At 32.2% G+C, this 22,890-nt stretch overlaps 1 protein-coding gene across 1 annotated transcript; it reads left to right on the top strand.

The window, feature by feature from the left end:
* The first annotated feature begins 6,551 nt into the window (after positions 1–6,551).
* Positions 6,552–12,974, top strand: LOC100262665 (4-hydroxy-tetrahydrodipicolinate synthase, chloroplastic). Its single transcript, XM_002279804.5, has 3 exons — positions 6,552–6,977; positions 9,297–9,380; positions 11,828–12,974. The coding sequence occupies exons 1-3, from the start codon at positions 6,892–6,894 to the stop codon at positions 12,753–12,755; spliced, it is 1,098 nt and encodes a 365-aa protein (XP_002279840.1). The 5' UTR covers positions 6,552–6,891; the 3' UTR covers positions 12,756–12,974.
* The last annotated feature ends 9,916 nt before the right edge of the window (positions 12,975–22,890 follow it).

Here is a 22,890-nt window from a genome sequence, read left to right as displayed (position 1 = left end):
AATATGCTGGATCATAGATCTTAGTCATATACATTCACGACTTGCTTCATGAATTGCCAGTATTTCTGAATGATTTGATGATGTGGCTACCATTGTTTGTTTGACAGATCTCCATGAAATAGTAATACCATTGCAATTAAACACATACCCTGTTTGTGACCTGCCTTTATGTGGATCTGAAAGATATCTTGCATCTGCATATCCAAGCAATTGTTGCTTTGATTCCCTTGAGTAAAATAAACCCATATCAGTAGTTCCACGAAGATAACGCAATAAATGTTTGATACCATTCCAATGTCTTCGAGTTGGAGCGGAACTGTATCTTGCTAATAAATTGACAGAAAAAGCAATGTCTGGACGTGTACAATTGGCAAGATACATAAGTGCACCAATAACACTAAGATATGGTACTTCAGGACCAAGTAATTCTTCATCCTTTTCGCAAGGACGAAATGAGTCCTTTTTCACATCAAGTGATCGGATAACCATTGGAGAACTTAAAGGATGCGCTTTATCCATATAAAAACGCTTCAAAACTTTCTTAATGTATGTTGATTGATGTACTAAAACTCCATTTGGAAAATGCTCGATCTGCAGGCCGAGACAAAATTTTGTTTTTCCAAGATCTTTCATCTCAAATTCCTTTTTCAAGTAATTTGTTGTTCTTGTGAGCTCTTCAGGAGTTCCAACAAGATTTAAGTCATCAACATACACTGCAATAATTGCAAATCCGGTTTCTGATTTCTTAATGAAGATGCATGGGCATATAGGGTTATTCACATACCCTTCTTTTAGCAAGTATTCGCTAAGGCGATTGTACCACATGCGTCCAGATTGCTTTAATCCATATAAGGATCGTTGTAACTTGATTGAGTACATGCTACGAGGCTTTGTATTATTTGCATCAGGCAATTTAAATCATTCGGGGATTTTCATGTATATATCATTATCCATGGATCCGTATAAATATGTTGTAATAACATCCATGAGACACATATCCAGTCCTTCTGAGACTGCCAAACTAATTAAGAAACGAAATGTGATTGCGTCCATTACGGGAGAATATGTTTCCTCGTAGTCAATACCAGGTCTCTGCGAGAAACCTTGTGCTACTAATCGCGCTTTATATCTTATGATATCATTATTCTCATTGCGCTTTCGTACAAATACCCATTTGTACCCAACAGGCTTTACATCTTCAGGTGTTTGGACTACAGGTCCAAAAACTTCTCGTTTTGTTAATGAGTTTAATTCTGCCTGTATAGCTTCTTTCCATTTTGGCCAATCATTTCTATGTCGACATTCTTCCACATTTCGTGGTTCGGGATCTTCATCATTTCTTATGATATCAAAGGCCACTTGGAAAGCAAAAATATTGTTAATAACAATATTATTTCGATCCCATTTTTCTCCCGTTTGTACATAACTTACTGAGATCTCACAATTTTCAGGTACCTGTGCCTCTTCAGGGGCTTCTCGTTCAATATGTGGATCTTTAGGGGTTTCTTGTTCAATATGTGCCTCTTCGGGAGCTTCTTGTTCAATATGTACCTCTTCAGGGGCTTTCTGCATTATTTGTGCCTCTTCTAGGGCTATAGATTTATCAATTTTAAACTGATCAGTCATTTTGATGGCCTCTTCTAAAGTGCCAAGTTTTTCTTGGGTTCTCCTCTTCCGGGGAGTTACATCCTTTGAGCCGATAGGTCTACCACGCTTCAGGCGTATCTTAGATTCATTTGTTAACTATCCTACAGGGACATCAATCCGTGCTGGAGTATTTGCAGCCGGGATATGTGACTTTGTCACTTTCTTTGTATCAATGAATGCATCTGGTAATTGATTTGTAAGATTTTGCAAATGAATGATCCTTTGAACTTCTAGTTCACATTGATTTGTACGAGGATCAAGATGGGTCATAGTAGATGTCTTCCAACTAATTTCTCGTCGTTCTTCAGGAATCGATTTTTCTCTCCCTAATGATGAGAAAACACTCTCATTAAAATGACAATCCACAAAGCGAGCTGTAAAAACATCGCCTGTCAAAGGTTCAAGATATCTTATGATAGATGGAGAATCAAAACCTACATAAACCCCAAGTCTTCGTTGGGGACCCATTTTAGTGCGTTGTGTAGGTGCAATTGGTACATATACTGCACAACCAAAGATTCGTAAGTGAAAGATATTTGGTTGTTTTCCAAGCACAAGTTGTGAAGGGGAGTATTCATGGTAAGTTGTAGGTCGAATACGGACTAAAGCTGCAGCATGCATAATAGCATGTCCCCAGGCGGAAGTAGGTAATTTGGTTTTCATTAGTAATGGTCGAGCTATTAATTGGAGACATTTGATGAAGGATTCTGCTAAACCATTCTGGGTATGAGTATGAGCAACAAGATGCTCAATATTTATCCCTACTGACATGCAATAGTCAATGAATGTTTGAGAAGTAAATTCGCCAGCATTATCAAGACGTATTGTCTTAATTGGATAATCTGGAAATTGTGCTCGTAATTTGATTATTTGTGCAAGGAGTCTAGCAAAGGCTATGTTACGTGTAGAAAGGAGACAAACATGTGACCACCTAGTAGAAGCATCTATTAAGATCATAAAATAATTGAATGGTCCACATGGTGGATGGATAGGCCCACATATGTCCCCATGTATTCTTTCTAAAAAGATTGGTGACTTAGATATGACTTTAGTAAAAGATGGTCTGATTATCAATTTACCTTGTGAGCAGGCAGCACATGAGTATTCATTGGGCGAAAGAATCTTCTGGTTCTTTAGTGGATGCCCATGTGAGTGTTCAATTATTCGACGCATCATTGAAGACCCTGGGTGACCTAGCCTATCATGCCAAAGGACAAAAACTTTTGGGTCGTTGAACTTCTGGTTCACGACAACATATGATTCAATAGGCTTTATAGTTGTATGATACAACCCAGAGGAAAAAGCTGGGAGTTTTTCCATTATAAGCTTCTGGCCAGATATAATGGAAGTAATATAAAGATATTCTACATTATCTTCATTCATAGTTTCAATATGATATCCATTTCTGCGGATATCTTTAAAACTGAGCAAATTTCTTCTGGATTTGCTATAATATAACGCGTCATTTATATGGAATCTAGTTCCATTTGACAATGTTATGTTTGCTCTTCCAGAGCCTTCAACTAAGTTTGTACTACCAGATATGGTACTTACATTAGCTTTTATTAATGTCAATTCGAGGGAATATCTTTTATCTTGAAGAATTGTGTGCGTGGTCGCACAGTCTGCGAGACATGCATCATCCTCATTCATCTTGAGACCAAATAACACATGGATTTCAGATATAACAAAAAAACAAGGCATAATGTAAATAACAAAGTAAATCAGATGTAAATATAAGACATAATAATATATTATTTTATATATAGAGTAACATCAATCAATGTTATTTTTTTCATCATTTATCAAATGGTCTGTTTTTTCATTGGGACCTCCAAAGAAATCAATGTCATAGTAGGTTAGGTCCAATCCATCACCATCGGTAAAGTTCATCTCTATCTCTTTTCCTTTAGCTTTTATTGATGCTTGGTAAAGGTCGACCAAATGTTTGGGCGTACGACAGGTACGCGACCAATGCCCCTTCATACCACATCTATAACAATTATTTTCATGGTTCTTAGGAGGTTTATCTTGTAAACGCTTCCCATTTTCTTGTATTGTCTCAGTATTGTTCCACTTCTGGTGGTGCAATGAGGCTTTCATTTTCTGAGAATTATTACTATAAGAACCATGGTATCGGGGATTTCTTCCACGACCACGACCACGTCCTCGTCCTCGTCCTCGTCCACGCCCACGAGTTTGGGACGATATTGCATTCACTTCAGGGAATGGTTCAGATCCAGTTGGACGAGACTGATGATTTCTCATCAAAAGCTCATTATTTTGTTCAGCAACAAGAAGACATGATATTAATTCAGAATATTTTGTAAATCTACGCTCTCGATATTGCTGCTGCAGGAGCACATTCGAGGCATGAAACGTAGTAAAAGTTTTCTCTAACATGTCTTTCTCTGTGATTTTTTCTCCACACAGCTTTAATTGAGAGCTAATTTTGAAAAGTGCAGAGTTGTATTCACTAACAGTTTTAAAATCTTGCAACCTTAGGTGCATCCAATCATATCGAGCTTTTGGGAGAATCACAGTTTTCTGGTGGTCATATCTTTCCTTCAAATTACTCCATAGAGTAAAAGGGTCCTTTACCGTAAGATACTCATTTTTTAAACCTTCATGGAGGTGATGGCGAAGGAAAATCAATGCTTTTGCGCGATCCTGCAGGGATGCTTGATTTCCTTGTTTGATCGTAGCTCCAAGGTTCATTGCATCAAGATGTAATTCAGCATCAAGGATCCAAGATAGATAGTTCTTTCCCGAAATGTCAAGTGCCACAAATTCAAGTTTTGTGATATTCGACATTGTCAAATAACTTCATATATATGACAAAACAATATTATTAAAATCAGTTATAATAACTTGATAGCATTGGTATAACTTTGATTATAAACAAAATCAAATAATTTGTTTATAACTTTTAACAATATGTAACAAAACAAATCAACAATAATATAAATATGTAAAATTTTATTCTATATAAATAACTTCAAGTTTAAGATACGAAAATTACCTTCAGAGCAATTCGTGCTGATAACGTGTTGTAAAACAAGGACAAATATAATGCAAATCAAAGTAGTAGAGATAAAATATATCTTACTTTGATATATAATATGGAAGAAGGAATCAAATAAGAGAATTGAGAAAGTGAAAGAAAGAGAGAGAGAGAGAGAGAGAATGAGAGGAAAAGCTTTCTTTCTTTTCTCGGGATGCTTGGGGGGGGGGGTAAGAAGCCTTTTATAGGCTTCATAATATGAACTCCCATTACTCATCTTAAAGATGAGTAAATGGAGTTCATAATGGCCATCAAAGGTGGTCATTCATTACTTTTCATTTACAACAATAATAAATTTTAAATCAATTACGTAAATATAATTTAACTTAAAATTAATTTAAATTATTAAATAATAAGTGTTAAATTTTTTTTCCCACATATTATGAATTTATTTTTTAAAGCCCACAAGTCAAAAAGAATGGCTAGACTTTCTACTTTTTTTTTATATTTTATATTTTATTCATTTTTTAAATTATTAGTATTTACTTGACTACTTGTCTTGACCAATTCCCTTCATTTCAAAATCGAATTGTTTTTTCAAAATAGGTGGGCTACTAATAATTTACATTTAAAATATGATAAAAATAATTAAGAGGTAATATTCGAATAACAATGTTTTAGACCTAGCTTTGACTATCTGATTTGAAAATCAATTCATATCATGGGAGGCAGGTTAAATCCTTCATATTTTAAATTAAGAAAATACTACTTATTTCTTTTAATAAAATATTATATTTCACTACCCCTAATTATATTTTAAAACAATTTAATAAATAATAAAATAAAATTTTATATATATAATTGCAATTTTAATAAATAAATAAAAAGTGTCAACATTATTCATTTTTTTTTAAATTCAACAAATATAAAAGTGAATATTAGGAATGAATTGTTTTTAAAACAAACTTTATAATGTAAGCAACATTTAAAAATAAAAAAATTATTGTCTTAAATTTAGTTTTTTTTATTTATCAATTGGTTTACACAAAATATATAAGAAAAATAAAATTTTATTAGAAAAGTATCTTTTCATACACTCATATAATACTAATCACAAAATAAAATTTTCTAAAAATAATTCAAATTTCATGTACTCATCAATGAAAGACAGTACTTAATAATAAAATATAATACTTATATAATTAAAATGTAGTATTTGAATAATTTACGGTAATATATTTGATTTAAAAAGTATATGAAATATTAATTATTTTTAAATAATTATTTGAAATTTGTATTATATAAAATTAAGTTTCTATTTTATGATTTTTTATTTAAAACAAATATTTTTTGAATTATCCGATAAAATTCAAATTTGAGATTTTTTTAATTGAATTTATTATAAAATACAAATTCATTAAAATTCTAAAATTTAATATTTTCATTTCAAAGTAAATAATCAAAGCCAATATAACTCTTTTAAAAATAATAAAGAAATCATTACATCATAAAAACGATTGGTTAATTTTTTACTATTCGAAGGTCACGAAAATGGTCGGATAATATATTTAATATTATTTTAAAAGAAAAAATATGTTTTTCATGTCCTTACCAGACAAAAAAACATAAAATAAGAACTAAAATTTATAAAATATAAATATTAATTATTTACCTAAAATAATTAATATTTAATTCATTTTTCTTCAAAAGATATCTTTTTTTATTATATTAGATATATACTATCTTTTATCGATAAATAAATAATATTTGAATTATTTTTAGAAAATTTATGTTTTGTAATTATTTTTATAAGAGTGTGTTGAAATATAATTTTTTTTAAAAAGTAAAAAAAAAATTTCCATTTTATTTGTCTCATCTTTCATTATCTTCCTTTCAATAAATATATTTAATCTTCCTGCAAGCCTTACAGTTCACATCAGTACCGAATAAAAAACCCTACCCTCACACCTCCGCCGCCTCTCTTTCTCGCCACCTGTCTTCCCGCTGTCGCCTGACGCCATGCTCCGCCGTGCCGACAGAAGCTCCGCCCACCTCTGCTGCGCCCTTCGCCGCACCATCTGCACTACGATTATTACGATTTTAACTACTCATACCACCATTATTTGCTGAATTCTGATTTCCACTCTCCCATTCCTCTGCCGAAACACTGCACATCTGAGCTTGACTTCACTACTATTTCTAATATCCTTTTTCGAACGGGCTTTATCGGCTTGGACCAGATGGCGATGTTGAAGAACTATGGTGCTTGCTTGAAAGACTCAACTCTCCAGTTTCCGCGTCCTAACTGCGGCGATATCAACAAGAGGTTAATCTGAATTTTTATACTTGTTAATTTATTTTTAACATTAAACAATCGTTTGATTGATTTTTATTATATATTTTTTAGTTTAATTTATTCAATTTACGTGTTTGTTTCCCGCGAATTTGAAAAAGAAAATTTTGAGAAAAGTTGGTAATTTTTTTCCCTAGGTGACATTCGCGTACTGTTTGCTTCGCGGAAGCTTTGAAATGAAGGTGCTTTTTTTTTTTTTTTTTTTTGTGAATTTAAACAGAGCCTTAGGCCATGGTGTAGGAAGATTAAAAATCAGTCTATAACGAGCATTGACAAGCATTATTCTTTTTTGGTGTGAACACCTGAGGTTGTTTACGTCAATCATGGCAATGGCATGATACATGTGAAATAAAGAAACGAAAGTGGCGATTTTCAGAATAAACTAGGCTTTGATTTCGGAAGCATTCTTCTTACTATATGCATACGTAAGTGGCTTAAAATCGATTTTTAGAATAAAAACGAGAGTGGCTTAAAATGATGCTTTCTCAAATAACAACGTTACCAAACTGGCATTTTTGACATTAAAATGGTTATTTTCCTCTATTTTTGAAGTGGTTTGGCATGCTTCATTGCTAGGCAAGAGGCTGAAAAAGGCTTGGAGAGTGCCCCTTGTGTTTGTTTTGGACTCTAGAGAAAGAAACAGAAGGGCAATTAATGAAGAGCAGTTGAATCAAGCGATCAAATCAGATTTTATATCCATACTTTTGGGTTCGGTTAGGATGTACATGGAGGAGCAGGACATTCTTTGGCTATGACTGATTTTTTAGAGTGCTTCAAGCAAGGAGAGAGAATTTTGTTGCCTTTGCTTTCCTTGCTTAGCCTAAGCAGTTATTGTAGCGTTTGCCGCAAGACTAATCCTTTTTGTTCCAAAAAATAAAAATAAAAATCTAAATCTAGAATATTTTTGAAAATATTTACCGAACTAGTCTTCCAGTTAGTCCATCATCCACTTTAGTATTTTGTTTTTAATTTTTTTTTCTTATGTTAAAACCATAGTCGGTCATTGTGCTTTTGACATAAAAAAATAAAAAAAATAATATATAGATGTTGATGTGGCAATGACTCACTGGTTTGGTGAATATTTTCAAGAGTAATCTAAATTGAGATTTTTTTTAGAAGGGTTACTTTTATTGCAAACTCGCTATTGTGGTGTGTACTTTGGTGCACCTCCTTTTAAGCGTCTTTTGATATACAATCTTTTTTGCCTATAAAAAAAGTGTTTTTTTTTTTCTTTTTATCTTTTTATCTTTTTATTAGGGCTCATAGCGAAATGATGTTTCTGAAAATAATGAGTATTGCTTTGAATTATTAATATGCTTGTACTTTTTAAAACACAAAAACAGCACTTAAATGTTTTCTAAATAATCCGTTTGAAGGAAATTTCTCCAAAAACACTTTTTGAGAAGTTGACAAAGAGTATGTTTTCTGTGTTATGTTACTGTTTCTGCCTCCCAGACAAGTATTATTCCATGATGTTGGATTTATTACTATACCATTCTAGCATCATTCTATGTATCCACTTTATGAAAGCTGAATTGATGCCAATTTTCAAAATGCCTGTACATTGTGGTGTTCATGCAAGAAACTGAGAATAGTGTGCCTTAACTCTTAACATGGTGTTCCTTTATTTCCAGCATTCTTATTTTGGTATAATCACTCAATCATGTTTTAATCAGTTTCATAATCATAGTGAAAGATGGTTTACTTTTCTAGTTGATAGTGATAATAGTCGTTAGGAAGGCAAAATTGGGGAATCCTATGAATTTCTAGATTGGGATCTCTTCTTCATTCTCAACAGGAATGCATCAACACAACTGCCCTTCCATATAGATCGTTGTGGCCTGGATCCTAGAGGGGAATCTCAGGAGAAGATTTAATAAACGATGCTCTCACTACATGCAATGGTTCGTCAGGAGCGAAGAGTTAGTCTGTTTAAAGTCTTTCACTGTGAAAAGTAGCTCTCTCCTAGCTTCTGGAAAAGCTTCTAGCATGCATTGATTCAGTCTGTGACTCTGTCAATCTCAGTACTGAATGAGATTGGACTGGACTGATACCTGCCAAATAATGTATACAGTTTGGACTGACACTAGCTCACACCTGTTTATTTTCATCTTGGAGTCATCTAGTCATTGTTGCATGAATTCAAGTATGTTTGTGCGAAGTTCCTGACCTCGCACTGAAGCAAAATGCTGGCTAAATGCCACCAATTATAAAGCAGATGAATATGATCTGTATTGCTGCCATCATCCTGGGTTGCTATACTAATGTATTCTATTCTTTGCCACTAAGCAGGAGGAACGCAAAATGGAAGTCTGCACAAGCAGCTGTAATTCCTAATTTCCATCTCCCAATGCGTAGTTTTGAAGTTAAAAATAGGTAAGCTATTATTTATATGCCCAAAATGATGCATTTTTAGATAGAATATCTGCATTATGCATTTTCTTTTTTTAATAATTGGTTTAGGAATACATGTCTTGGCATGTTAATTTGTAAAGACAAATTGCGGCTTTACTTTGATTCGGCTTTGTGGAAAATGTCTCCTTATAAATGTTGACTAATTCAGAGAAAATAATTCCTTCCGAAATGAAGGTGAACACTCACTGCACTGATTAGAGAAAATTCTTGAGTTTTTACCCTGAATGTGTTTTTTATATCCTTTTAGGGCCCATCTGTATGTCCCGTAAAAATGAAATCATTCCATTGCTTATATATAGCATCTGAATTCTGTCTATGTTTGCATAATATAAGACATGCATCTAATGCTGTGTACAAAGGTCATTTTTGTGAAAAGATGTAATCGCAACCATTTTCTTTGTCATGATGACTCTGTTCTGGAATATGGTGTTGGGTACTCAAATTCCATGCAAAACCAAATGGAAGTACCTATGATAGATGTTGGATGGTTTGCCCTGGCAGTTGCTGTTTCCACATATTTGGAATTCTGTAACACTTAGAATAATATTACCTTTATTTACTTTAAGCATATGCAGAAGGAAATATGAAATAATTATTTGACACTCCATTTTTTTTGTCTCCAAGGGGTTTTTCCCCGAATACACATAAAACTCACATTTTCTTGTTTAATATAGTAAATTCATTGATCTTGAAAATTGCTACATGTATATCAGTTTCTCCTTGTATAGTTTTTAGAGAGTTGTTTTGTTCAGTGATTGCATTCTGTGCATAGGAAACATTTTGTTTCCAGGGAAGGCCTAAATGCAGTACTCATAATCTAGACTATATTGACTTAATTGAACCTCTCCGTTTGGATGCAATGTGATATCAATTAAACCATCCAGTTCTACTGGGGTTTTGTTCAAACCAATTAAGTAAATTTTAAAGACAAACATATGTATGAAGAAAGAAGAGTTAATGTTTGATTTATTGACTTTACAATTGTGCATTTGAGTGACACATGGCATGCTTGTTGTACCTGCCTACATAATCCGTCAAATTGGAAGATGGATAAACCCTTTTAACAAATACCTATAAAAAAAAGGATGGATAAACCCTTTTAACAAAGTTCATGACAAATGCATCAGAAACCTTAGTTTGAGCAATGTTTTTTTCAATTATTTTAATTATTTATATATTATTAATTTAAAAAAGACAATGAAAAAATTAAATCAATTATAGGTGAAGGTCTTTGTTATACAATATAAAATCAATTTGGAAATTTACCTTTTCATCCAATGGGTCCAGCTATGAGAAGGCAATACCGTTCACCTGTCCAGTTTGTTGACTAGTCGGGTTTTTGTAATACTGGCACAAATGGGAAGGGATTGTTAAGCAAAGGTCTCCAGTTCAGTATTGTCTGGCGAGTGGACCTAAGAAATCTCAACCCTGACCCACGAAACCACTCAAAATAACCTGTCACCTGAACTGATTATAAACAGTTCGAGTCCCAGTGGAGTCTCTAGAGCCTGTCAACTCAACTTTAATCAGTTAGTTCAGAAATGTTTTAATAGATTCACAAAGAATTGATGTTATATATTATATATATTCTTTGGATGTAATTTATTTTTAAAAAGTTTTTATCAATTTAAATCTCCAGTTGAGGGCCCAACCAGATCTCAAAGGCTGGCTTCAGGTTTGGCTTGAATCCACCTGAACTCGCATGGTTGCCACCTCCAGTGGTGACAGTTTCAAACTGTTAAGGAACTGTATATCAAGTGGTGTGTTGTGATTAAGTTTTGGCAAAGTTTTCTTGTAGAGTTATATGATTGTACTTGCACACAATTATCAGAAAACATTTCATGGAAGTGCATGTGCACATCTGCACATGTTTGCTGCATGCTACGTGCATGTGCTGGTTAATCATCTGAGAACAACGAGCAGTCTGACCAAAGCCTGAAAAACACTTTTCCTAGCAATCCTTTTTTGTGGGTTAAGTTCTATGAAGATGAAGGTTCTATATCATTAATTGATTTTGTTGATTGTTTGGGTTCTAACTGAGGGATGGATTAGTTTTTGCGTTTCCTCTTTTTTGGTTGTGCCTTTTAGTGTCCATTATGTACTTCTTGTGTACTTTGGTGCACTGTTTCTTTTGGCCTTTTTTATATTTTATACCTACTTTATTTGCCTATCTCTATGAAGCTGACTTTCTTCTCAGCAAAAAAGGAGGTGAGTTTGATGTCCAGGAGAAAAAAATTGTGTTCCTTATTAAAAAGGCTAAAAAATAAAAAAAATAAAAACAAATTGGTCTTGCCATTTGTCAATAACTCTGGAGTTGAAAATTGATAACCAAAGGAGGTTGAATACTCGCTTTTATTAAAAAGAAAGGGGAAATGGATTATAACCTACTGTTCCTCTCATGCTTGCAGGACATCAGTAGATGATATCAAGTCTCTTAGGTTGATCACAGCCATCAAAACTCCATATCTTCCGGATGGCAGGTTTGATCTGGAAGCATATGATGCTTTGGTGAACATGCAGATTGTAGATGGAGCTGAAGGTGTGATTGTAGGTGGCACAACCGGTGAAGGCCAGTTGATGAGCTGGGATGAACACATAATGCTTATTGGCCACACAGTCAATTGTTTTGGTGGATCAATCAAGGTAATTGGAAACACTGGAAGCAACTCCACAAGGGAAGCAATTCATGCCACCGAACAGGGCTTTGCTGTTGGAATGCATGCTGCTCTTCATATCAATCCTTACTATGGAAAAACTTCCTTGGAGGGTTTGGTTTCTCACTTTGAGAGTGTGCTCCCCATGGGTCCTACCGTTATTTACAATGTACCATCACGAACTGGCCAAGACATTCCCCCAGGGGTTATTCACACCGTGGCACAGAGTGCTAACTTGGCTGGTGTTAAAGAGTGTGTGGGAAATGATAGGATAAAACAGTACACCGATAACAGAATTGTGGTGTGGAGTGGGAACGATGATCAGTGCCATGACGCGAAGTGGGACTATGGAGCTACTGGAGTGATATCCGTTACTAGCAACTTGATTCCTGGTCTAATGCGACAACTCTTGTTTAAAGGGAAGAACCCTTCTCTCAATGCGAAGATCATGCCTCTGGTTAACTGGCTTTTTGAAGAGCCAAACCCCATTGGCTTAAACACAGCTCTGGCTCAACTTGGTGTGGTGAGGCCAGTTTTCAGGCTACCCTACGTACCACTTCCTTTGGCAAAGAGGGTAGAGTTCGTGAATATAGTGAAGGAAATCGGGCGGGAGAATTTTGTCGGTGAAAAAGATGTTAAGGTTCTTGATGATGATGATTTTATCTTGGTGGGTCGATATTAGTCTCTATACTCTACTCTTGTTCCAGTTACCATGCTGTCTTGGTTTCCAGTTCATGTTTCAACTCTTTTTTGGGGAAATAAATTTATATAATTTATCCGTACATTGTTACTTAGACGTCGGTCATAGATCTGTAGTAAAACATGTAGCTATCAAATGGTGTATGCTGGACGGTTGGAATAATTTTGCCTTTATAGCTGTGGAACCCAGTTTGCATATGAAGCTAATGGGCAGCTTTTATTCTTTTTTTTTTCTTTTCCATTGTATTCACTTCTGGCCCAGCATGGCTGTTTGGAAAGGGATTCCCTTTGGGCTCTGCTGCCGACAGATAACCTTGCCTCCAAAGTTAGGCATAATCTTTGTGATATATCATTTGTATATTGCATAGCAAAACGCATCTGATATGGATGTCATATCATGTCATTTGCTTCTACAAACACATCCTGAATTTGAATAGGTTTGATAATTTTTTATTCATCCTATCTCAAGTTCGTTTTAGACTTTTGACACAACAGAACAATGACTGGCAATGGAAAAAAGTACAATATGTAAAGCACCTTCACCAATTCCCCCCCTTGATTTTCCACGCAATTTCCTTGCTCTATTTTCTACGTGTGAGTTCTGGTTTCTGTCTCCCGAAGTTGCTAACTCACCTAATCTGCCTACCTAACTTAGACCTTGGAATCCTCTCTGTAGTCTGTGCATGAATGTGATGTAAAAATGTTAAAAGAGAGGATGCTGCCTGTCTGCCTTTTGAAATGGTCAAAATCAAGCCACTTTATAATTTTACCTTATGGTCTCTGATCACTAAACCAAAATTCTGTTAAACATCTTTACAGAATAGATGACTTTTCAAAACCAAAAAAAAAGTGATGACACCCACAACCATAGGATCAGTCAATGTCTTGCCTTTTACTAAGACCAATGTTCCAGATCTTCTAACATATACTATTCAAACTTAGTGATTCCTCTAGCCATTAGTTAATCAAGTCTGCATGGGACATATTATATAATGTCATATGGGTATAGATTACAAAATCATGTGACTCCTTCTGGAGTTGTATTCTAGCATTAAATATTGTGAAACATTTAGGGCAAAAAAAAGGAAAAAAACAATCTGGACTTTGTTTTACATGTGTTTGGATTTGTTAAAAAATTTGGGAGATCATTATTGTCAGAGTGCAGAATATAGGAGTAGGAAGAGGATGGAAACAAAGGCAAAGACACAGAGGTCCCCATCTCAAAAGATCTATCTCTGAGACCCAACAATTTATGATCATGAATATTTGTTTATTTCATTCTAGGTTAAATTTCTATTACTAGCAATGATCAGAAGAACAAGACACTTATTCATCCCCTCAGTAAGTTATTGGAAAAAAAAAAAAACTTATTAGAAAGAACAACTGGCTAGAAAATACAAACAAATATTAAAAGCTAGTCCCCCTCCTTTAACTAACTATGCTTCCTTCTGCTGCTGCTGCTGCTGCTGATGATGATGATCTATGTGGAATTAGTGATTGTTGTTGTGAGGAGAGGTTTTGAACTTATTTTGAAGCTGAGATAGCAAGGCTTGGTTTTCTTGATGAAGAAGAAGAGCTTTCATTCTCAGCTTTTCATTCTCTTGTATGATGCTTTGGTTCAACATGTAGAGCTTCCAGTTCTTTATCTCCATCTCTGACTTCACCCCCACCACCATCATGGCCTTGTCTTTTGATTCTTTTCTGGTTCTTCTAGATCTCATCCTGTTTCATTAACAACTTCATTAGAGAAAGAGACAGAGAAGGGGGGTGGAGGGTGGGGAGAGATGGAGAGAGATTGTGAGGGAAAGAACCTGTTTAGCCTGCGAACTTGAACATTGAATCTCTTTAATCTTCTTCCCCGGAAAACAGTAGAACACCTGGGAAGGGATTGAAGCAATTCTGGGCACATGCACATCTTGTTTCACTCTTTTCTTCAGTTCCTATATATCTTTTGGTTATTTTCAGACGGAGAGAAGGAGAGAAGAAGAGAGAGAGAGAGTAGGAGAGGGCGAGCTGGGTGAGGAAGATGGAGAGGCAGAGGTGCTTTGTGGGTTGAGAATGGGATGAAGGAATGAATGTAAACTGAGAAAAAAAAGTGAAGATATATAGCTGGGTATTGTGTCTGTATCTCCATTCTCATATGATATAGAGAGAGAGAGAGAGAGAGGGAGAGAGAGGGGGAGAGAGAGAGGGAGAGAGACTTTTGGAAGCAATGATGGCAAGAGGGAATGATGATTACACAAAGGGCATAGGAGGTGAAGAAGATGATCATGAAGAAAGGGTTTTTTCTCACACCTTTTTTCTTTGGCCTTTTTGATTACATTCTCAGCAGTCCATATAGCTGCCCTTGTGTGGGGTTGGTGTTTGGGCACACAGAAAAAGGACAGAATGCAGCCTCCGACTTTAGTATTCTCCCTAATTCAATTTTGGAACTTTCCCTTTCAGTTTCACCATAATTACCATTCCTCTGATTCCTTCTATCACTGCACATCAACATAAATGCTCTCTCAACTCCCAATTATCCTCATATCACGCCAACTCCATATGATTTTCTATCCCCCCAAACAAAAGTAAATAAAAAGGACCCTCTTCACTACCAGTTCCATCCTATTTCAGTACATGTGGGAATATTGGTTTTTTTTTCTTTTGGGTTATTATTATTATTATTATTATTAACATAATAATTGATGGGCTTAGCATTTGGTTGTATTAGAAGACAACACACCCACAATGTATGTACAATAAAAATGATGAATTTTACTTTTAGTACAAGACCACTTCTATAAAACATTAAAATATTAATAATATTCAACTAATAAGAAAAGTTGATAAATAACTATACATATTATATACATGTAGCCCACATGATAAAAATGAATAACGGGAAGTCTGATGCTAATAAATGACATATAATCCTTGATTTGAATTCTTTCATCGAGAATATCTTGAATTTACTCAGTATTGATTATTGCGAAATGATCAGCACCCTAAGATTTGACTTAAAGAGTCCAAAGGGCTTAAAAAAAACAAAAAGAAAATTATCTATATTATATATATTATTTATCTAAAAAAATAAATACACATGTTTCTTGTCATAGTATATGACACATGAAAACAATACACATGGTAAATATGTTAAAAATCATGTGATTAGAGGGCTCTCAAGGCCCAACTCAAAAGGAAGAATAGGATTAAAAGCTATGTTTGATAAAGATAAACATTGAGTTGAAATTGTGCTTGTTTGTTAGGTTGAGAAATTAGATAGGATATGGTCAAAAAGAAGAAATTTGTTTCATATTATATCTTTTGTGGGTTTCATATGGTAAAAAATTCGATTTTATGATGTGATTATTATAATAATTAATTTTGATTAATTAAATTTTATTTTTTAATTAATTGGGTAATTACCAAAAAAAAAAAGGTGAATTAGATAACTCTCTTTAATTGGGTAGAAAAATGTGAATGCCAAGGGAGTTTGTTTGAAAAATAGATACTATTTTTTCAATCATTTTGCTCTTTGACAATTTTTTTTTTTTAATGCAAAATCCTCAAATTTCAAACAATGTGAGTAAACAAATTTTATTTCCTCCAAGTTATTATGGTTAATCATGTGCATTTATATAGAAAATGAAAAGCTATGTTGACTATGACACAACATAAGTTAAAAAATTAGTTAAAAATTTGGTCACGTAAGTACTATTTAATTCACATGAATAAGAAGTAAGCCACTAAAATAAGGTCACTTGGCATAATGTGTTACACTTAATTTAATTTAATTTAATTTATTTTTATAAGATTAAAAATTCAACTTTTTAATCATACAATTATTGAAAGTCGAAATTCTTGTTATGCTTATCAAGGGACACCTTATTGTCAGACATTGATCGATCAACTTTATCTAATTTGTCCATTAAAATAAAGAGAATATTATTTTTATTAACCAATATTAATTATTAATTGAGAAAATGAGTATGTGATAAGAATTAAGTAGATCAGAAAAATCATATGAGAAACATGTGAAGGAAATTAGTTTTCAAATTTGACCAAATTATTTTGGATTCTAACTAGAATGAATGATAAATAAATGGAAAATGAAAATAAGATCGGGTTATTTGATTAAAAAATGTAAATTTAAAGAAATAACCTCGATCAATCTTTTTTAAAACATAAAGTATAATATCATTTTTTAATCTTGGTCTCGTATTCTACATATATGTAGATAAAAACATCAAAATAAGGCTATATATAGAATGTTCAATACATAGAAGTTATAATTATGTCGTTCCATTTAATAGAACATTTTATAAAGATTTCACCGACCATTAGCAAACCCTTATCCAAGACTAGCAAGTCAAATATATGAAAGGAAGAAGCTGAGATGGTCACAACACATGGGTTCCCACATGCAGAGCACATGCAGTGGAATAGGGGAAATGAATGTGGGAGTGTGGGAAGGGGAAGGAAGATGAGTGGAAGGGAAAGGATGGAGGAGGAGGAGGGAGTTGTATAAGGATACACATATAATTAATGAAAAGAGGGAGAAGGAAGAGTCAAATGGAGAGGGGTTAGGTTTCTTTCTCTTTTGTCCCTTTTCTTCATGCAATTGAGTACAAAGCCATGCTCATTTATTTGGAAAATGAACCCCCATTTTGGCTTCTTCTTCTTCTTCACCATCATCACCACACTTCTCTCTCTCTCTCTCTCTCTCTGTGGTATCATCATGATGATGATGGGAGTATATTTTGTCCAATTTCATCTGCACCACTTCACATGCCTCCTTAAATATTGGCTTGGTTGGACTCTTAGCATGCTATATAGATTGCCCACTATATTATTCAAAAAAAAGAAAAAAAAAGAAATTAAATATATACACACCCATTAGAGTTTTAGGGTTTAGGGGAGGAATATTGCAATATGACATAGTGGATATAAACCCCAGAAGAGGATGGTCACTAGACACCCACTACATAAATGGTCCAATCCAATGCACTCAATTCAATTTTCCCATTTTTTTTTTCTTTCTCTTTTGTCTTTCAAGAAAGTTAGGGTTTAGGGTTTTATAATTTCATGCACATGGTCATCCCTTGATTGTGATTAGTAGTTCCAACCAAATGATAGATTAGTGGGCATATCAATTTGAAAAGGTTTGTGTGTGTGAGTGTATGGGGGCGGTGGGTGTGCTTACTTCATCTCAATGGATTAGAAATGGATTGAAATTTTTCATAGGCCTTAAAGTGGATGGTAGATTCTTTACGCCAAACACAACGTCATGCTAGTTTTGAGAGAGATTTTTTGAACTTTGAAGAATTTTCTTCCATATATGTTTTGAAAAGATTAGGTTTGGTAATGATAAAAATAACCACTCTTGAAAGTAATATAAAATTTGACATGATAGGTGTCTTGACCTTTTGGAGTGAATATTATTGACTTTACTGTATAATCTATTCGTATACCATGTCTTAACTCATACTTCCAATTTAATTCAATATAGGTTGAAATAATAATAATAATAAAAAGAAATCTTTAATTCTTTGTTGGTAAAATTAATTTGAGAAATATACAACCTCATTTTCAACTTTTTAGATTAATAAAAAGAAAAAAAAAACAAAACAAAAGACAAAAGAGAAATAGTTAATGTTGTTATATGATTAGGGTTGCAAATTGGGTGTATCCAATTGGTCTAGCCTAGTGTTTGGGTTGGCGTGTAATCTATGATAAAGTTTGAAAGGATTGGAGTTAAGTTTGATTAAGAAAATATCAATTTAGGGTTGATTGAAGACACGAGCAACTTGACAAAAGACATTCCACACAAATATATATATATATATATATATATATATATATATATATAAAAGAAAAAGTTATATTATTGTTTTACTTTTTAATTATATTAGAGTAATAAATTTATCCTTTCATTTCATTTTTAAAATACTTTTGATAATTAAAGTCTGAATTTATGATTAATCATTTATATTAAATTAATAAGTAATACTTTATTTTATGATTTCAAAATATTTTACATTTAATCTCTTATTTTAAAATATGATTTAGATTTTATAGAGTCTAAAATAATTATTTTCTTTGATATCATCGTGGGAATATAAATTTCTCAAAAACTTGATATGGGTTGAAAATTCTGAATCCGATTTTGAGTTAAGTTTGACATGAGTTAATTTTCTATCTCACTTATATTATAACCCAGTATATCATTAAATTTATACTTGGATCAATATTTTTATTAAAATTAATAAATTGTTTTAATAATTTTTTTTAATATATATATATTTTTAAAAGAAAAGGAGAGTATGTGGGTATGTACATTCAATGTACATAATAATGTAGCTAAGAGATAGGGGAATAGAATAGAGGGAGTCCTCACTCATCATACCCATTTGAAGATAGAGGGTTGAGGCATTTGATATGGACTAGGACCACTTGAGAGTCTTCACTTATTTCTTCTTCTCACAAAGTACTCAACACTACTATCTCCTTTAGTCAACAAACAAATCAAACTCTCTTCCCTATCTTCAAAATCTTTTTATTGCTCTCTATTTGGACTTTTCAATCCCACTTTGATTTATTTTCCCTTGTTTTTTTCTCTTTTGTTCTCATTTTGATTCCCAATTTATTGACACTCATTTAAATTTCATTTACAATAATTAACATTAATATGAAGTAATTTTAGTAAAAAAAATAAAAATCAATATATAATATATTTCTATAAAAAAATTCTTATTAAAAATTAGTTAATATTTTAATAAATTTAGATTTTTAAAACTTAAATAAATACTTAATTTTTGTTAATAAATAAATAAATAAAAAATATATACTTTCAAATATTTAAAAAGAAAAAAGAAAATTGCTCCCAATATCACATCCTCTTGATTTGACTAAATCTTATGGTTTATGGTTACATTGAGTGAAAGCATCTTTACCATGTAAAAACAAAAGTATATCCCTATCCCATGTTGTAGAAGTAGCATCTTCTATGCAGCTTCATAGGATAACTTATATGAATGGCTTTTTTCCTAATAAATATTCTCAAAATTGACTACTTTTAATTAGAGAAAAAAATAAATAAATAAAATAAAAATATATATATCCCATATGATTATCTTTGTGGAAAAAGTGAGGTTGAGGAGCATCTTCTAAGCAGCTTCATTCACCAGATTCTTTTGTATGGCCTTTTTCAAATTAGAGGCATAACCCAAATATCTTTGGTTGTACCAAAAAAAAAACATGTTAAAAAAAAAAAAAAAAAAAAAACCAATCTTGAAAGGGAAAATTGAAGAAAATGAATTCTTTCACATGCCCCATGGAGAGAGGCATTGATGATGATGATGAGTGTGTGTGGATGTGGTCCACATCATCATCATCATCATAACCATATCCACCTCCAAAAAATTCAACTTAGAAATCCATGCTATCTGCCACTCAATTATACATGCAGTGCAATTGATTGCCCTTAAGATTGCTGCACCATTTCCTCATCATATACCAATATTTCTATTATTATTATTATTATTATTATTAAATACGATCTGATTATAATACTGAATCGATACCTATTAAAAAGTAAGACCAATCACAACATGCCATCGATCTTCCATTTATTTTTATATTTTCATCTCATTTACTTATATTTGATGTCATTTATTTGTATCTTAATTTCATATATTTGTATATTCATCCAACTATCTATATTTTATCTTATATTTTCAACGATCGAGATATAGGGGTAGTGGATATATACCGTAACATAAGGATAGTGGATACATATCGTAACATTTTTGATACATAAACATATCTATCTATATAATAATAACAAGTAGGAATTTTAAAGTATGGAGGAACAATGGTGGGAGAAAACTTAGCATAAGAAAACAAAGAGGAAGTGGCATTTTCCTGCTGGCCATCCTCTCAACTATGTGGGGATTTAGATTCTTTTGCTTTTATTTTCTTTGATGTATTTGGGATTCATTCAGAAAAATCTGAAGGTTGCAGAAGGATACGATAAACAACTGTTGATGAATCTCTCATAACTATCCTTTCGAAACATATTTTAAAATAATTTTTTGAAAAATTCAAATTTGGCCTCTGCTTTATGGATGCAGTGTGACCAAGCCTTATCCTACCCATTTTTTATTTTATTTTTTGAAAAATTAAACTTGAAGCTCTTAAGTCAAACATGGGATAGGGAAAATGAAAGAAGTTTTAAATTTGATTATAGGATGGGAAAATTTTGGGGTGGTATGTTTGGTTTTAGAAAATCAAGGAAAGAAAATAAAGATGAAAAACAGAAAAAAAATAAATAAATAAAAAAAGATTTAAAATCAATCACTTATTTTTATATATTACTTCAAATTTATTTAATTTATTTTTTCTTTTTTATGTAAAGATTAAATAATTTACAAATTTATAAACTTTTAATTATTTTTATTTCTTAAATATTTTTTATAACGAAATACATGAGAAAATCATTTTTTTAATATTAATTTTTTTTCTTAATACTTTCCAGGGACCAAATATAGCCTTAGGATTCATATTCATCTCGACCTTACTAAATTTGAACTCTTTAATAAAACTGCAAAAAGAAAAGAAAAAATATGGATGGCCTAAACTACAAACAAATAAAAATGTGGTAGACCAATTTTTGATTGAGGGTACATATGATTAACTTTTTTGGAACCATAGGAAAAACCAAAAAAGTATGGGAGAGGCCCAATTTAGAGGTAGGACTAAGCCCAATTGCCTTAATTCAGCCTAATTTAATTGGGTTTAGTGCATGTTTATAACTTCATTATATGTGTATTTGTGATTTCTTATTGTTAGTAAACAACACTTTATTTAAATTCTTAATTTTAATTTAATTTCCTTTCATTCCATGGCATTCTTATTTTCATTCCTTTTTTCTTGTAACTTAATAAATATCACATTAAAGCATTATTCAAAACTATTGAATTCATAAAGGTCCTATTTTGTAACCGTTTTTTCAAAATAGGTTTTAGAAACAATTTAAAAAAAAATGATATTCGCATTGTTAGCAAGTATTTATTTTTTACTTTAAATTTTATTATTATTTAATCCATAATAATTTTCTCATTGACTTCACAAATGCTGTATCTTTTAGCTACAGAATATTAAAACTTTTTAAATCACTACAATTTGTTAATTTATTTACTGGAACTCCTGTGTTCACTCTTAGTTCTTTTGATAATAAATGTAATTGTCACGATAATTGTTATTTGTTACTATCACTTAAAAACCCACATAATTGGTTTAGTCTTAATTATAATTTTTTCTCTTGACAAGATACTTAATATTTACAATGCATTGGTAGTTAAGAGTCAAGATACTATCGATCAACAAATTAATATGACTTGTGAGATATAATAATTATTAGGAAATAATCAGCTATAGCTATGAATGTTATAGATGGTCTAATGAGAGGAATGGAATGAACAACTATTTATTTGGAAACTTATTTTTAATTATTTTTTATATTTGTATAAGTATTTTTTAAAATATTCGTCCAAAAATAATTGAAAACAATTAAAATATATTATCTAAAAACACTAAATTTTTTATTTTTAAGAATAGAAAATCGTTTTTTTATTGACAGATGTGTTTTCATTTTTTTTTTAATTTGGAATGAGAGAAAATTATTTTAAAAAATATTTACTAAATAGGGTCACAATCACTTCTAGCTTTTCATATATAATTGGAAACTTGGAAATTGGAATAAAGAAAGGCAAGACAAGAGTGAAGTCCAAGAAGCAATAGAAATGTGGGGATAAATTCAAACCGACTTGGTTGACAATTAAAAACAAAAATAAGAAAGAAAGAAAGGGAAAGAAAACAGCTCATATATTGGCTGGCACTCGAGACTTTTCGTTGTTTTTATGATTCGTTATTAACTTTCACCTTTTCCTCATGCGTTTGTCACGTGGATGTCAGCTGCCATTCTATTTGTCACGTGAAATTTATTTCAGAATATCTTTCACAAAAATGAAAAATCAATTTATGGGTATTCCCTATTCACTTAATTCTTCAAATAATATAAATCATATTTAAAAATAATAATTTTAGAATGATAATTTAAACCATACAAACAAAAC

The sequence above is a fragment of the Vitis vinifera genome, chromosome 15 (assembly GCF_030704535.1).
Source record: "Vitis vinifera cultivar Pinot Noir 40024 chromosome 15, ASM3070453v1".
Lineage (NCBI taxonomy): Eukaryota > Viridiplantae > Streptophyta > Magnoliopsida > Vitales > Vitaceae > Vitis > Vitis vinifera.
This window is presented reverse-complemented; position numbering and strand designations above follow the sequence as displayed.

Excerpts from the sequence above, each read along its gene's own strand:
- LOC100262665 (XM_002279804.5), top strand. The coding sequence starts at position 6,892 with ATGGCGATGTTGAAGAACTATGGTGCTTGCTTGAAAGACTCAACTCTC. Across the intron at positions 6,978-9,296 it reads TGCGGCGATATCAACAAGAG|GAGGAACGCAAAATGGAAGT; the intron begins GTTAATCTGAAT and ends GCCACTAAGCAG. Across the intron at positions 9,381-11,827 it reads AGTTTTGAAGTTAAAAATAG|GACATCAGTAGATGATATCA; the intron begins GTAAGCTATTAT and ends TCATGCTTGCAG.